Source organism: Vespula vulgaris, chromosome 20 (assembly GCF_905475345.1).
Source record: "Vespula vulgaris chromosome 20, iyVesVulg1.1, whole genome shotgun sequence".
NCBI classification, from domain to species: Eukaryota; Metazoa; Arthropoda; class Insecta; order Hymenoptera; family Vespidae; genus Vespula; species Vespula vulgaris.
Window position 1 is genome coordinate 851,532 of NC_066605.1, and position 18,517 is coordinate 870,048.

General features: G+C 36.7%; 1 protein-coding gene across 6 annotated transcripts in view; it reads left to right on the forward strand.

Annotated features, from left to right (window-relative positions):
• LOC127071019 (hemicentin-1) overlaps positions 1-18,517 on the forward strand; it is a 149,446-nt gene that overhangs the window by 48,076 nt on the left and 82,853 nt on the right. For 2 of the 6 annotated variants that reach the window (XM_051009772.1, XM_051009773.1), the window contains exons 1-2: positions 2,604-2,621; positions 6,179-6,293. The exons of 3 other annotated variants lie outside the window; for them this stretch is intronic. In XM_051009772.1, the coding sequence (XP_050865729.1) occupies positions 2,619-2,621; positions 6,179-6,293 (118 nt within the window). In that variant the 5' untranslated portion in view covers positions 2,604-2,618. Of the gene's footprint in view, positions 1-2,603; positions 2,622-6,178; positions 6,294-18,517 lie in introns of those variants that run through there. One more of the 6 variants, XM_051009778.1, reaches the window with a different exon arrangement.

Sequence of the window (18,517 nt, forward strand, 5' to 3'; positions counted from 1 at the left end):
CTCTCTGTCTCTCTCTCATCTGGTAGAGCAGCAATTTCGAGAGATAGAGGAAAAATCAGAAAGTAAAGATCTTCGCGTTTTACTACAGCGGAAAATCGCGTGCTTTGCATTCGTCCTTAGTTGCAATTTGGATCGTTCAGGATGGGCCCGGTAAAAGAAGGAGGTCCTCGCCTTGACCTTCTAGAAAGAGGAAATAGAAGAAGAAGAAGAAGAAGAAGAAGAAGAAGAAGAAGAAGAAGGAGGAGGAGGAAATCGTAGGAAATCGTAGGAAATCGCAAAGGAGAGATAGGAACGGAAATCGCGTGCGAACTATGCCAGATGGTAACAAAGAGATACCAGAGAGAAAGACAGTACCTTGGAAAAGTCCTTTAAGAGAAGTTCGCGCGACCCTAAGCGAAAGGCCAAACGCGCGAAACGAAACTTCGAAAGACCCTAGGCGGATTACCTTCAGACGTCGAATAAGATCGGACAGATGCGACACTGAATTTTCTTCGGCGTTGATAATACTAGGATATATCCTCGGGAAAAGCACCACTGAGAAATTTTCTCTTTACTTTTATATATATATTTTTCTGATCGGAATATATTCGAGTTCTTATCTAACTGCGTTCAATGAAATTTCACAAAAATATTACGATAATCTTCTTTCTCGAGATATCTTTTTCTATATTAACAGCAAATCCTATATTCGCATTCGTTTTTCTCATTTTCATTAAAAGCTAGAGGACGTGTATACGTAGGCGTGCAAATGCGTGTATACGTTCTACCGAGTTCGTATACCATGAAAAATATTATACAGTTAACTTACAAATAAATAAATTTCATTTATTTAGTATCCGAATCTCTAAGTAGGCGTAAAATATAAATTAAAATTTCTGCTCGTTCGAAACCCACGAAACGATTCCTCTCCCTCGTGAAATGCACGTACATGTATAATATATTATATACGCATGCATGTATGTACGTACATCATAATATGAGCGAGTTACAGAAATTCTCTGACGAATTATTTTAATGAGACAACCTACGCTTTTGACACATTCACGAGATATGTTAACGAGCTGCTCGTTTACTTTTCCCTCGTATGTGTGTGACTGATCTTTTTCTTTTTCCTTTTTCTTTTATCTTTGTCTGCTGAAACAGGTGCATATAAAGATCCGAACGTAACCCCGGTAGACCAAATATCGTGAAAAATAAAAAGTAAAGTCTATATAAGGATACAAAGGGTAGTAGTAACAGCAAGCTTCAGTTGAAGTAACGATAGAAGACGTGGATGATTAAACGAAAAAAAGAGAGAGGGATAGTTGCCTTTCGCTACGCATTGTTAACGATAATAATAGCTTTTTTGTTTCTTCGTTTTGTTTTTCCTTTTTTATAAAAATACTACATAAGCGTGGCTTTATTTCGTAAAGCCATTATTTCGTTCTAAACCTGGAACCAAGCGTGTTAATAAATAAAGCGAAAGTCTAAAAGCATACGATACCGACGTTTATACAGGTCAACTTGTTAATAGAAACAAGAAAATAAAGAGAAGAAAAAGGAAAAAGGAAAAGAAGTAAAAGAAAAAAAATGTCGAAGACTTATACGAGCTCATAAAAAATCACATATACATCACATTGAATCCGATCTAAATTCCAATGTTTGTCAGCTCGGACCTGGGGCGGTATCAAGTTCCTCGTATATTTTTCAAGAAAACGCTGTAAGCTGCTTTACAGCAAGACTTTCAGTAGGCGAGAACAAACAGTTTCGCCTGGCGTATAAATATCGTGTGCAACGTATAACCGAGGTTCTTAACCCTACTTCTTTGGCTACTTTCCAAATGATGATTTTCATGGAAAACTCCAACTTTTTCTATCTCCGTCCTGCTCGCTAGTTTAGAAAGTTACCAAAGAAAAGTCGGATGGACCTTGGAGAAGAAAGATTTGGATCGTCCCCGACGAGAATTGTTGAATTTTTATAGGAAGCTTGAAAACCTCGTTTGATTTTATAACGTCTGTACATCTTCTAGATGACGACGAGAACGTGCAAGGGAATCAATGTGTCTCTTGTATCTATGCGTGTGCGTTTGCGTTTGCGCCTGTGTATCTATCTGTCCGTGTATTTACGTATGGGTCAGAGAAAGGTCAGAGAAGAAGGAAAACAACGCATAAATAAAAGACGAAGTAAAAAGAAGAAGCAAAAAGGGAGCGCATATTTTTCCATCGGGAAGGAAGAGGAAGAGAAGAGAGAAAACCGAGTCGTCTTTGTTGCTTTTTATCGAATACGTTCCCTCTTTACCGTTCCAAGGAAGCGGGAAGCCGATCGTTTGGGCCTCGAATGCATGAGCCGTCCTATGAGCAGAGAAAAAGATAGAAAAATTCCTTCAAGGGAAATATGGATCGGTTGAGAGGAAGAGAAGGAAAGGATAGAAGGAAGGAAGGAAGGAAGGAAGGGAGAAAGAGAGAAAGAGAAAGATGATAAAATGAAAAACGTTTGAGAGAGAGAGAAAGAGAAAGAGTGGAACGAGCGTCGCCCTTACATCGGAGGATCGTCGATGGATCTATGCGGCTGTTACGAGCACGGAAAATGATTTTCCAATAAACAACCTAGCATCTAGTAAAATCTTTTTCGATCGTCGCATGGTAATAATAAAGAGGATGAAAGAGAGATAGATAGATAGATAGAGAAAGAGAGAGAGAGAGAGAGAGAGAGACGAAGAGGTGTGAGTAAGTATTAACTTGTCTTTGGTGCCAATATAAATTCCTATTAAAAACAGTCTATTGTATTTTTCAATCGTCAGGATCGAAATAAAAAGAAGGAAATAAAAGGAACGTCAATGTCAATTTATTTATTCATCTAATATTTCAAATAATTCTTATTTCGTTCTTTAAATCGTCTCTAGACTTTTACTAGCAGAGCTCGTCGAAATGTTGGCTAAAGTAAATAGCTAGTAATTATATAGGAAGGAAAGACAAAGTAGAGAACGTGTGGTCGTTTAAAATCTACTCGAATACTTCGGATATTTTGACGGGAACGAATGTGCCCGGTGTAGAGAGAAACAGTAAATTTCAAGAAGATCGCTTGAAAAGAGCCGAAGCCTTTTATTAAAGCTTCTAACCCTAATAGCTAGCCTCGTAATTGGGTCGAACTATGGCAAAATCCTCTTTCTACACGCAATGTGGCTACTACGAGAGCTCCAGACCTGCTATTAAATACGTTTTGACGCTCTCAAAATATACAGGGTAGGCCAATACCTTTGTTCACCTTGAATACTTTCCTTCTTTTTTCGAGACACGAAGAAACTTTGTACACAAAAGTCGAACGATATAGATATATGAAGATCAACTATGTCGTTTTTGTTCTTAATGAAATTATCATGTATATCGAAAAATTATTAATTTAACAAATACAATATTTTAATTTAAATATTGCTAAACAATCATGTCAATGCTATCAAAATGTAGTAAAGGTGATAATAAATAAATATGGTTTCTTAGCTTACTTTGAATCATTCTTCTGCATTTACCTTATATCCACTATTTCACGTTTACGTATCGTAGAAAAAATTGTTTAAAAAACGTAATTTGTTATTAATTATTTATTCATTTATGTGATTTAAAAAATCTATCTCAATCTGAATTGTTTGTTAGTAAAATGACATGGATTTAATTAGTGATAATTTGTTTATAACAAATTGTTTATAACAAATTGTTAATTAATTATTAACAATACTATTAAAAAATAGAGCAAATCTTGCCCTTTAAAATGATATTTGATTCGAGTCTCTACGACGTTTAGTTCCGCAGATATTCCCAATTAAATGAAAGACGTTTATATTGGCCCATTGATCCATATAATTTCATTCAAATTGGCGCGGTGACACACTAACCTATATAAATTCCGAGAATTTACTCTACTACTACTATTACTATTACTACGAACAGCTGACTAACATATGTACGAATTATGAATGAAATCTTTCAAAGGCGATATCTCCGGAACGAATAATCGTAGAGACTTGAAAAAAAAACCGTTTTAAAGCATATTTTTTTCTTTATTTATTTAAATATCGCAATAATATCGATATAATAAAATCGTTTTTGTTAATAATATTCATAATAGAATTTTTTTCTTTTCTCTCGTAATAACGACACGATTATAATGAAATCATAAAAGTTTTTATTATAATTGTGTAATTGTTATTTTGTTTATGTAAAATAAAGGATATATCGGCAATTTATGAAATAATAAAATATTTATTTTATGTTTCCAATGCATATCTTCGAAAAACGAAATGAATGAATTTTGCAAAACGAAACTGTCGTCCTTTTTTTATCGATCGGATGTTGACAATAAGGGGAAAAAATAAAAATTATAAAAAATTTTTAAAAAATTGAAACCTTGTACACGATGAAAAGTACTGATTGAATTGGAACCTTGATAAAACGACTGGGATCATTTAAAACAAAAGCGAGATAAAATTACGTATATACATAGACGTCCCTTTGGAATTTTTAATCCTATGAAAATTTCATATAACCAACACGACGAGAAATTCGTGAAAATAACGAAAATTCGTTCGTTCATTCTTTAAACGGTTAATGAACTTTGTAAGCGAGTAAACGAATAACCATCGTGGTCGTTGGTATATACCTCCAAGTGAATTATTAACAACACGCTGGAGCTATTAATATCGACTGTGTCGAGTATCAGCTTGGGAATGGCCTTAAAAATGAATTCGTTTTACCGATTCGATTTCTCTCATTCTCTCCGTTTCTTTCTTTCTTTCTTTCTTTTTTTGTTCCTCTATACTGCACAATGACTATGATTATTCAGCTGAATACAATCGTAGACGATCAAAGTGAAATTCTCGAAGCGAATTAAAGAAAAACAGTCTGTGGAAGATATTCCTCTGTTCGTCGTTTCTCTATCCGGCGGTTAAGAATAAAGAGAAAAGAAGGAAAAGGGGAAGATGACGAACAGGAAGAGAAGATAAAAAAGAAAAAAGGAAAAGGAAAAAAAAAGAGAAATAAGGGAAGAAAAAAGAAACGACGTATTACCTAGGGCGTACGGTGCTCGGGAAATGCGAGAAAACTTAAATATTTATTGGAATTTAAAAGTTTCGGCCCTCGGAGTATTTAAGAGTTTGTCGAAGTAATAAGATGAGAGACTTTGGACAGGTGCAGCACCCTCCTAGGATGCTGGTAAACTCTACCTTCCCACCGCATCTCCATTTTCTTCTTCACCTCTCTCTCTCTCCTTTTCTTTCTATCTATCTTTTTATTTCTTTCTTTTTCTTCTTCTAACCACTCTCGACTTTTCCCTCGACTCCTCTTTCCCTTTCCTCTTTATCCACCGCCTTTACCCTCCATCTTTTTATTTCTTCCCTACGATTCACAGCATAATAGAGAAGAAAGAGAGAGAAACATTCCGTAGCAGACAGTACCTCCTGGGACTCGTTCGAAACTTGCTAATAGACCCCAAAGTATCTTAAACGAGAGACGGACGCGACGATGCGAGAATTTGATTCCCGATGTCGTCGTACTTCTTAAAAGAAATATCCTTGGATAAGCAAAAAAAAAGGGGAAGTGAATTAAATATGCAAAGATATCCATTTTCAAATAAAGATATTTCTCCTCTTTCTCTCTCTCTCTCTTTCTCTCTCTCTTCCTCTTTGTTTCTCTCTTACGATATTATATAGGTATATCCTATAAACTTAACGCTTTACATATCTTTACGAAAGATTTCCAAGCAGGATTCTGACTAGCATCGATTTTTTTCTGCTCCTCCATCAAAATTTCATGCCCTTGTCCTATCTATATTAGAGTAACGAATCGATGGATGATTTTTTTTCTTTCTCGAATCTCGAATACTGTTATACAAAAAAAGCCAAATAAAAATTGATTGAATTTACGCTAGAGCGTAACGTGACACCTGTAGATCTCGTCGTAAACGACGAACGTATGGGCTAACGTTTTTGCTTTCAAAAATTTCTAATCCCTTTTTATATTTTATCAATGCGAAAGCTTGTATACAAATTTCAATGATAATAGACAAACGTAATAAACAAACGAAACAAAAAAAGGAATCATCTCGTTTCTGTACGTTTAACGCGTAGAGAAATAAGTAGCTTGCATCGATCTCGATCATCGACTAATTAAAATGACTAACCGATCGTTGATCTTCGTTTCTGTTACAGGTAAGAGATATCTCACACGGATACGAGAAACTAACGAGCATCTGTTACATAAAACCAATTATTACACTGGACGAACGGATTCTTCTTTCGCTCTCTTTGCCATTTGTTAAAACTGGTGAGCACGATTTCACGCAAGAAAATGTTTTCTTTACGTTTCATTTATTTGGTGATATCTGTAACGCCATTAAAAATTTTTAATCATTCCAATAAAAATATATATATCGAGACAGTTACGTCAAATGTTACTAAGGAAAACCTTTTCTACTCTTTTCGCATAACGTTTCCAAGAATATAGCGTTATACGTGTAGTCTGTTATTAAGTCTTGTCCGAGGAACGTTTAAAAGAAAATTTACGACGACAGCTAGCTTGCTAGGTACTTCGTTGTCCTAGAAATATAGGACACAAGTAATATCATGCCTGTCATTTCGATGAAACTTCCTTCTTCAAGATTACTAAGAAAAGATGGATATTTTCTACTATCTTATATACTCGACGAAAATATATAAAAATGTTTTCTATTAGCAAGCGACCACGCGTATGCGTATGAAAGAACCTGAAAAGAGAGTTGGCCGCAAGATTTTCTTAAGCAGAAATCTCTCGGATTTCGCATTCGTTCAAATTTATTCAACGAATTCCTTTTCTATCCTGATTATATACCTTCACTCCGACTAATCCGGCTGACTCTGAAAATGATTAATTTTATCGGTTTTATATCGCGTCTCGGAAAATTTTTAACCGTTAAGCAAATAGTTTGATTTTATTTTATATTACATGACGCAACGAACAAGATACGTATTACCGTTTTAACTCGATAAAACGTATTCAGTTGTCGAAATTAATTCGAGTGCTTTCCCGAGCAAAATTCGTCGTAACTATATCGATTAAAAATTGCGGTCACATTCGAATCGTGTATCTCTATTAAGATTTCTCAAAGATCGTATTTCCGTTCACGTCGTTTCGAAGAAAGGAAAGGAAATGATGAGATTCCACTGCTAGTCACATAGTTTCTTTTTTTTTTCTCGAAATGAGTTTTTCGACGTTATTCGTGTAATTCCACTCTGGAAAATGATCGTCGAATTTTCCTGTGATTAGATATCGAATATTCGCAGTCAAACTTTGCAGTTTGTTAAAAAAAGAAAAAAAAGAAAAAATAAATAAAAAAGAAAAAAGGAAAGGAAGCAAAAAAAAGAGACAAACGAGTGGAAAGAGAGAGAGAGAGAGAAATTGGACAAACGAGAACGAAGGTAAAGTTCATTGGATAATACGATTATCACTTAAAATCGATTGGTCTCGTCCGTTTGCACGATATCCGTCGAAATAAATTCATTATACGACAGAGCCAGCGTAATTAAGCAAAGAGAATGCGTGTACGCGTTTAAAACGATACATTTGTTTGCTTATACCTTTCCTCTTTTCCCTTTCCATCGTTATAATTTCGTAGCAAAGGATCGATTAATCGATTATAAGTCGGAGATTGTCTCTCGACGCGAGAACCGATGTCTCCGAGTATTCGTCTAAATAATAAAGATGTTGATTAAGTGGTAAATAGAAGGACGGAAGTAAGACACAGGTAAAGGGAGGAAGGGAGAGAGAGAGAGAGAGAGAGAGAGAGGGTGGATTCTACATAGACGTTGATGACATGACTATGTGCGAGAGAGTGTGAACGATCGCATCACGGATGAACGAGAACAGGCGCCTCCTTCGCATAAGCTTGCCACCCTGAAGCAATACCACCGAGCTAATAATATCCCCGCGAAGCTTGCAAGCTTCTGTGTAAGCTCTACGCTCTAGTACTATCGTCGAAATGAAGGAAAGAGAGAGGACGAGAAGGAGAGAGGAAAAGAGAGAGAGAGAGAGAGATCGGTGAGACTCGATCGATAACTCACTGTGGTTATTATCAACGTTTTTCTTCGAGATTTTCTCTCTTTTTCTTTCTAACAGGAACACTACAGAGGGTGATACTAACCTCGTAGAAAGTAATCACGTTAGCCGATGATATTAATCGTGAACTAGATCGAGAAACAATGACGAGTTCGTTCTCCTTCTTCTCCTCCTCCTTTTCTTCTTCTTCTTCGTCTACTTCTTCTAACTTCTACTTCCAATCGTTCGCGAGAAGCAATCGCCTCGAAAGCGGCCAGCCTCTGTAATTTGGTCGCGTTGAACGTACGTAAAGCTCCGACCAATTACGTCTTAACCAGGCTACGAAGGAGTATTGCACGTTTTCTCTCCCTCTCCCTCTTCCTCTTCCCCTTTCTCTTCTCTCTCTCTCTCTCTCTCTTTTCTTCTCGAAAAGAACGGGGGTTATTTCGAGCACCTGAGCTTCGGTTGCTATGGATACGATAAATTGGAGGAACCCAGCTTTCACCTGCTTTAGGGAGGAAAAGTCGACAAGATTAATCCTTTCAAATTTGTCGATAAAATTCATTTTTTATCTTACGAAAATTAATAACCGATGTAACATTTATCTAAATACTTTGACGCGTGAAAAAGTATTTTACAAAAATAATATATATTTTTTTATGTGTGTGTATATATATATGTGTGTTATTTACGTATATAAGTTTTCGTTGTAAAATCTCGAGTGGAAAGATTTGAAAAAAACTCTTCTCTTTTCCATCTTTTCTTCTTATTATACTTATCCGATCAGATAGTTTTCGCGAATCGTAAACGTGTCTTCTCTCGAAGGAACATTTGTCCGTGTCGTGTGCGTCAAGTCGAGCGAAAAGAAACAAGAAAGACGAGAAAGAGGAGGAAGAGGAGGAATGGAAGAGTCGAATAAAGGGACGATCTTTCTTTTCTATGCGTTTCGAGAATATTTGTTGGTTCTTCTCGAGAGAAATCGACCGATCAGAAAGCACTTTCGTAAATGTCGAAACCCGTTGAATTGTTCAACTCAACGAACTATCTCTTTCTTTATTCCTTTCCACAGAGCTAAAAAATAAAAGAAAGGAAAAGAGAAACAATAAAAAAGACAAAAGAGAAAACAAGAAAGGAAGGAAGGAAGGAAGGAAGGAAGGAAGGAAGGAAGAGGAGGAAAATTAGAAAACGAAGACAAAAAAAGAAAAAGAAAAGAAAAAAAGGGCTCTGTGTCGACGAGAGACAGGCGTCCTCCCAACGTTGTTTTTCCAACCTTCGTGCTTTTCTACTTGAGAAAGCTTCTCAGACAAATCGCTTTTGTGGATTTCCATGAATTTCTACGTCTTTAGCTCGTTTCCCTTCGTCCCCTCGTTTCTCTTTAATGAACCCTTCTAATCTCAAATTGATTTTCTAAACAACTTGAAGAGCGAGGAGATTTCGATATCTCTAATTATATTGAAACGAAACGAAAGATTATTTCGATTTGCTCAGGAAATCGTGAACGTGCGTGACCTCCGCGTCTACGCGGATGGACGAGGGTAAAAGAGGGGTGGAGAGTATGGCGAGTCGTTTGGCGTGCGCAATGTACCGCATATCTGCACGTTATGTATTTTTACTTCCCTTCTGTACGCGCACACACTTTCTACGTACTCGTTCGTCGTGTAAAGGAGAAAAGCAGAGAAAAAGGGCTGGCTTCGCAGAGCAGCAACAGCAGTACCAGCACCAGCACCAGCACCAGCACCAACACCAACACCGACACCGACACCAACACTAGCACCAGAACCACCACGGTAAATTATTTTCATATTTCAACGTGCCTTTATAATCGCTTAGCAAAGCTATAATTAAGCTCTCGGCTTGCCTCTCTATGAGATAACAACGGAAAAATCAGAGCTCTTTTTTAATAACAAAGCTTCCTCCTCCTCCTCCTCCTCCTCCTCCTCTTCCTCCTACTCCTCTTTTCTCTTTCCCTTCTCTTCCTTTTCTTCTTTTTCTCTGTCTCTTTCTCTATATCTTTTGCCCCCTCGTTAACTCCAGCTCGTTGCACGATCATACTCGATCGAATGATAATTCCTCTCGGTTTTACTTTATCTCGATACACCACTTGTTTTAAGTTTTTATAAACGATGTAGAAAGGAGTACCTACTCGAGAGCTATGTCATCGTCGTCATCGCGTCTCAAGACACTTTTCCAACTCGAACGATTGTTAAAGTATTTTATGACAAAAGTATGCAAGTTATTTGATCAAAGCTTTGTTATTAAAAACGACGACGATAGATTCAAAGGAAAATTAAAAGATTCGAATATATCATCCTCCTTCTCTCTTTCTCTCTCTCTCTCTTTGACCATTCCCTTAATACGAATATCATCCTAAACGAAATGAAAGGAGGAAAAGGACGATAAATTTAATTAACCGATTCTACGAAGACAGTCATCCTCGACGCATGAATTTTAATGGATAATCGTCGCCGAAACGAACGAACGAACTAAATGGCTGGACGAACCGAAGTGCCGTTCGAGTTTCCAACGTGGAAAGGGAATCGAGAAACGAGAAGACGCTTGGCTTTGAGCTTACGCCTGGCTTTAATCAGATTCTGTTAACGTCGAACGATCAACATTTTTATACTTTGTTTTATCCCGATGAAATGGTCAATTGCCAACTACTCGAAGGGATTTCGAATCGATTCGAACGAAAAAAAAAGAGAAAGAAAACAAAGAAAATTATCTAACGAAAATAACACGCGTATCATTTAGAATCTGATATTTGATTTAGAAAATAATTTTTTTTTCTTCTCAATTTCTAAACATTCTCAAATTGATATATTCTCGTAATCCGATCGGCTTCTTCTCGGGTTACCGCAAAAATATACACGTGTAATCAAACTCCTCGATCGAGCTACTTTCGATCTCGTAATAAATCGCAAATATCGAAGGAAAACTTTGCTGTCACCTCGACAACGAAGACGACAACGAAGACGGCGGTAAACACGTCGAGAACTAACCACGACTATCTCAAACGAATCTTGGAAAGGAAGGAAGGAAGGAAGGAAGGAAGGAAGGAAGGAAAGCAGAACGAGAAATCGAATTAACTATTGCCGACTGCTATCGCCGTCTATGAATTTTAAAGATCTGAAATATCAGACTCTTAGAGATACTCGAAATCAGACAGGAATATAACGTCCGGATAAAAAGAAGAAAAATAAATTTCGATAATGATACATACATACATACATACACACACATATATATATATATGAGGATGATTCATAGAAACTGATCGATCGCTTTTAAAGAAAATAAATAAATAAATAAATAAAAATAAATTGCTTCGCTCTAAATATACGTATACATATAAAAAAGGCGTCCAGTACGGTCAGTCAGGATTGGGGTATAGAATCGGAGTTGGGTTACGAGTGTATTGAATTACTGAGGAATATATAAATACATATACATATACGGGATTTTAACGAGGGGTGCGATAGAAGCACAGCTATATGTAGCTTGGCTATATAGCTCGGCGCCACGTCGAGGCTTTTCGTATCTCCTCCCTCGAATTGGCATAGGGGAATGCAAATGGCTCGTCGCACGTACTACTATCGTCAACGTTGTCCGATACGACGAGATGGTAGTAGTATTAGTAGTATAGTAGTAGTGGTTGTAGTCGTCGTCGTCGTCCTCGTCGTCGTCGTCGTCGTCGTCGTCGTCGTCGTCGTCATCGTATCCAACGAGATCGTCCTCTTTCGCGTTCCAGCACGGCACCGATGGTTTTGCTTGTAAAAACGAATGCAAATCTCTCTCTCTCTCTCTCTCTCTCTGACCGTACGTAAGAATATTTTTTTCCTTTCTCTTTTTCTTTCTCTCTTTTTCTTTTTCTTTCTCTTATTATTCTTTTTTTTCTTTTCTTTTTATTTAATTCGTGTTACCAGAAAGACGTATATGCGTCGTTATAAAATGTAAATCGCAAAGCTTTACAAGAAATAATATCGATATCTCAAATTCCTTTTTTTCCTTTTCCGATTTCTTCTTTGCTTCCTCCTTTTTCTTCTTTCTTGTTTTTATATCTAACCTCTCCCTTAAACGAATTACGACGAAAACGCCAATTTTTTTTCTTTTTCGTCGACGAACAAATTTTCTCTCTTTCGATATCCACATCGGCCGTATTTCGTTCTAGGGATTCGTTTGCTGGGAAACTCGAAGCTACTACACTACTACCATTACTACTACTACTCTGCTCTACTATACTACTATTACTACTACAACTACACGTGTCTGCCTCTTTCGTCGCGTTATTATATCTCGTCGTTTCCCCTTTGTTCCATAACGCGTTTCGTATTCGTTGAGTGTACACATGTCGAGTAAATGTAAAAAGATAATAAAATAATGTGCTTTGAGAAATACGAACGTAGATACGTAGATATATTATGAAAAAGAGTTCTCTATTTCCCATTGATCTGCTATTCTCAAAAACACATACTGTACAAGCGCATACAAAGAGAAAGAGAGAGAGAGAGAGAGAGGGAGAGAAAGATTCACTATCCCATCCTTTGATAATTCCAATATAAATGATGATCAATCCTCCTCTTCTATCCTCCTACCCTTGAAAAGAAATAACCAGTTTAAATTAAAAAACCTTTTTTCCACTAAAAAAAAAGAAAGAAAATAAATTAAAACTAAATAAAACGCGATAGAAATGTGTAACGCAAGAGGATGTCGGTAAAGAGAGTGAGAGCATGTCAGCGACAAAGAGAAGCTTTTCAAGAGATTTGGAGACGTTCTACTATTAGAATTTCTTCGTCGACGTAACGAGAAGAACGCGGTGGTTAAAGACTTTGCTCGATGCCAAGTCCGTTCGCTCGCTCGCGAACGAAAAGTTTTGCATTGTAATCCGCGGAGACAAACCTCTCTTTCCCATTGTCTTCGAACGCGTACAATCTTCCTCCACCTCTTCCACCTCCTTCTCCCATCTCACCTCCTCATCGTCGGTCTCCTTCGTCTGCTCGTATTTCTTCTTCTTCTTCTTCTTCTATATCTTCTTCTTCTACTTCGTAAGCATTCTCGTCGACTCTTCTCACGCGCAACCTTTACGAACGCCCACACGTTCGCATGCCATCACCTTCGTTTCGTTCCTTACTTCGTTCCATCGTCTCTCGTCTCTCCATGCGACGCGAGCCGTAGACATTCGCGATAATTAAGAGCCCGAGCTCTTTCCTTTCTCAAGAATCCGTCGAAACTTTCGACGTCCTCTCAAATCTCAAGTAAAGCTTTCCTCACTGTCTCTCTCAATTTTGTTGTCATATAACAGAGAGAAAGAGAGAGAGGGAGAGAACTATCGTTAGTTTCGAGTCTCTGATTTTACTCGAGACAGTTTCTCTATCTCTTTCTTTCCTTTTCCATTCTGAACGTTAAACACTCTACCGAAATCGCACGTGCTTTCACGATAATGGGATACCTAAGATCACTTCGTACCATCTTTCATATTTAACTTCGCTGACATCTGAATCAATCTATAATAATGAACTCTCGGAACAACTCTTAAAAATGAATATTTAAGACGTCTCGTTTTCAAGCTGTTCGAAAAAAAAGAAGAAAACAAGGAGGAAGGAAAAAAGAAACAAGTGGGAACGAAAAAGCAAGAAGGAAAGAAGGAGAAGAAAATAGAAAATTAATTTAATCGAATCGCAACTGATACCGTTTGAAAAACATTTTCTAACTATACGCTCAAGGTTAGGAGAGTAAAGAAAAAAAAAAAAAGAAAAAGAGCAAAAAACGAGACGAGAAAATGTGCTACCTTTCGCGAGCTACCTATTACGCAGTATATAAAGCATAAAACATTATGCATTAAACCATAGGAACGCAAGGTAACGTGGTGCAAACGACTAGCGAGAAGCGAGCATTCGTTATTGTGCAATGCTCTTAGCATGGTGACTTGGCTACTGTTTAGCTAAAGAAAGAGAACACTATACTATGCGTTGTATGTACGTAATAGATACGCGTGTATTATTTTCTCTCTCTCTCTCTCTCTCTCTCGTTCTTTAACTACAAAGAAAATGATAATGATTCCATAAAACAAAAGAGATTATATTTCGATAACGACGAACGAATATTTCATTCAATATGAATATCGATATTAATTATACTACTGTAATTTATCCGATCGTTGATGAAATTCGATTGCTGCTTAAATATTTGTCTGATCAAATGTTAATTAACGCGAGAATATTTCGGTGCGTTTGTTATACTCGTGATAAAAGAAAAAAATATATATATATATATGCATGTATGTGTGCATAGTCCAAATTTTTTTTCTTGTCTTTTGTTTTCTTTTCTTTTTCTTGGTCACGCGATATTTTGCAAAGTAAAATATGTTTAACACTTTGGTTGAAATTCTACGATCCCTTTCACTATGCACTTTCCGTAACGGCGTGGAACGACGACTCGAAGTGCTACCTAGAATATATATATATATAAATACCCATACACATATATACATATATACATATATACATAATATATATAATATATACGTGTATACCTACATGTACGCACAAATGTATCGACGATGCAACCCGAGGATGCGGCTTCGCTCTCTCTCTCTCTCTCTCTCAGGGTCAAAGGAAACGCAGCATTATCGCCGAAGCACAAATTCCCCTCTCTCGCTTCCTCCCGACTGCATTGTACGCCTATGAACGTGCATTACGCGTGGTATCTATTTAGCTATAGCATATGTGCTCACTGTTAGATTATGCACCGTCTGTACGAGCAACTGTATCTGACTCTCTCGTCTTTTCTCAGTTGGCTTCATCAAAATAATCCCCATAGAATATTAAAATCTTTCCTTGATTTCGTAACAATTGAAAAGAATTGAAAAGAAAAGAAAAAATTATATATAAGGTGATTCATAAAAATGTATGCGTTGAAAATGCGTGAATAAAATATGTTGATAACGATGAATAAAGAAAAAGAAAACAAGAAAGAGAGAGAAAGAGAGAAAAGTTTCCTCTTAATTAATCATTATAATTAGAGTTCGTCTATTTTCTCAGTATAACGTGAAGTATAATAACAAACGAGACGTGTAATATACCGTTGTACAAGTGCTTACGACAATGACGATGTTGGAAACGACGGTGATGATGACGACGATGACGAGGACGACGACGAAGACGACGAGACGTGGAGTATCTCAGGTATAATTACGAGAGTAGCGATGTAACGTAATGATAATCGAATTCGAGGATGCTAGACATATGCTCCGGCTACGGGACAATGGAATAAAAATTTTATAGAGTTCGTGGTGAATATTAAAAAGTACGGATATCTCGTGTTCTCGCGTGATGGTGTATGTAAATTCAATATCTCAGCGTTCTCACCGACGTGACTTCGACGAAAGAAAAAAGAAGAGATAGAAGGAAAGAAGGAAAGAGAGAAAGAGGAAGAGAGAGAAAGAAAGAGAGAGAGAGAGCGGGAGAGTTCAGTAAAATTATTTTCACGAGCTTCCGTACGATTCGTTTCTTTCATGCTGCTAGCTTTATTAATTGCTTTCGGGAGAAGTAAACGAGGAAAGGTACGTGACAAAATCGTTCGGAAACTCGTTTGAATCATCGATGACAGTTACTTCTATATCTCCTAACGATACCTTCAAGAGGATATTACATTAAAAAAATTTCTTATACGCTTGCAATCAGAAAAGTACACGTCAAAAGGGAAATCGTTAGAAACTTCAAGTCCATTCCTATAATCGTTATTTAAATGGAAATTAATTATCGACCGAAAAATATGTTACGATATTATTACAAATCGATACGATCGTAGAAACGAAATTGAATTTGTCGATTGCAATGTAAGATCTTTTGCAAAAAATTTTTCCTAAGCAGATATGTTTCAATGAGAGAGAGAAAAAAAAAGAAAAAAGAAAAATTATGCGAAATAAGCACATCACGTTCTTCATCCTCTATTTACATACACGTATACATTTGGTATACCTATATATAGTCGGTTTCCATTTCTCCCTCCCTCTCTTTCTCTCTCTCTCTCTCTCTCTCTCTCTCTCTCTCTCTCTCTCTCTCTCTATCTATCTCTCTCTGTCTTTCGATTTTTACGGATAAAAGAAGAAACGTAGGCAGGCAGAGTTCTCGTGGGACACGAACGGATCGTTAAATCTTCGGCTTTGCGGTAGAACAATGCAAATTGAAGTCGATCGATAATACCTAATCGCTAGAAACAAAAGAGGCAGTTGGAAAGAGATAGGCGAAATTTCAGTCGGAATAAGGGAAGAACTGCATCGTCTGCAATCGTGAATTCTGCATCTTCTTCGATGTCTCTCTTCTTCTATATATTCGTAGTGGTTTCCCGTTTATCGACTCCGAGCTTGATTCTTCTTCTTCTTGCAGGGAACGCATTTTACGCGGTCATGGATTTATCACGTTTCCCTCTCTCCCTTTCTTTCTTTCTTCCTTTCCTTCCCTCTTTCTCTTTCATTCTCTCATTCTCTCATTCAAATAGTTGCCCTCTTTTCAACCTATTCGAATCGAGACGATCGTTTCTACAAGCTCCACACCGATCTCCATGCCGTACGCGAATTCTCGCGGCTCATCGATTACGACAAGCTCGTTTCTCTTTCTCTCTCTCTCTTCCTCTCTCTTTGTATATATATATATATATACACACACACACATACACGTGTGTCTGTTTGCATGTACATGTATATTCTCTTCTTCCCATGTTCCACGAATGTTCTCCCGAGGATTGCTTTCGCTCGGAATGGGATTGTTTCGAATGCCTCCTCCTATACTAAGTTTATTCGCTATGATATACACCAATCAATCGAATACGTCTTAGCTCATTAGAATTGTTTCTTGCTAACAGCTCGTACAATTTCTCCATTTAATACCTAATTAAAATACTATGTTATATCCTATATCCTTTCGACGTTGAAAGAAAAAATTATGTAAAACCAGACAACTCCATCCGACATCGTTTTATCAATTCGTGATAACTCGAGAAATGAAATTAATAAAAAGAAAACAGACGGAAGAAGAAAGAAAATAAAAAATACCAATAGAAATACATTTGCCTTCGTATTCCATTTAATTAGAGAACTAATAAGTATCGAATTAGCTGGATAACAAAAATCGACGTTTCTAATCATTTTGTTCGATAGAACGGAGGAGCATTGCCCAAAGTTTTCCGATAAAACTTTCGTGCGGACTCCAAGGGAATTACGACGTTTCGTTCAGGTTGAACCACAAGAGTTAAACCGAGCTTCCTAACGCCACGAGTTAACATTATCTCGATAAATTAGAGCAAAGTCGTAGTCAACCACGAGACATGAAATCCTAGTCCTTGCGTAGAACCATCGAAACGTGTCTAATCGCGTCTAATCGAGTCTACAAATTTACCACTAATGATTCCGAACTCGCGTTTTCACGAACTCGTCCTTAATACATAGACCAATATTATTAAATCTCGTCTACGGACAAACGCAATAGTAATTTATTTCGTAAAACAGCTTATATTAAGCCGTTTATTAATGATAGTTTTTCATACTTTTCCGATTAAAATATCTCTCTTTCCCCTTTTTCTTTCTTTTTTTTCTTCTTTTTGCTTTTTTTTTTTTTTACTTTTTTTTCTAATTATCGAGATACCTGAAACCGCGAAAGAAAGTTCCTCGAATGGGAAAAGTTTTTGAGATTTAAGAGTCTGATTAAATATTTTCATTTTTTCCTTTGCTATTTTGTTTGTTCTTTTTTACTTTTCTATTTCTTTTTCTTTTTTGGTTGTTTTGTTGTTGCCTCCAAGATAACGCTGCTAGTCTCGCGGATATATCTTCGCGAATAATTGAAACTTTTCACATACTTCAGCTCGTACAAGGGAAAAAAGTTTTAAGCGTTTTCATGCACACACAATAGAACGGAAATAAGTACCTTCTTGTTTCAACCTTTCTCTGCGTAAATAAATATACAAAGGAAAGAAAAAATAAATGAATGAATGAATGAATAAAGAAAGAAAAAAGAAAAGAAAATAGCACACGTTTCCTCAATCGAATTTACACGATAGGAAAACTTTTAATATCTTCGAGTTTTGAAGTAAATCGATCGTAATACCACATCGCAAAAGTTCTTTTAAGTAGCTATACCCCACAAAAGGGAAAGGGAAAGAGAAAAGAAAGAAAATAAGATGAAAAATAAAGAGAAGCTCCTTTTAAATAACAAGATGAAATTATTTATAGCGAGCTCTGCGATTATCGTTTAAAAGGATATATAATGAAAAAGAAAAAAAAAAAAAAAAAAGACCGAGGAAAAGCCTACGGTTAACACTCTAATGAGTCGAGTCAAGCTGCATTTACCTTCCGGAGATTTACTCGTTACAATGAATGAAAACCCCACAATGAATTTCAAAGTTCTTTGCTTACCTTGGATATTAAAATTAAAAAAGAAAAAAAAAAAAAAAAAAAAAAAATGAAAGAAAAAAAGAGGAAAGATCGC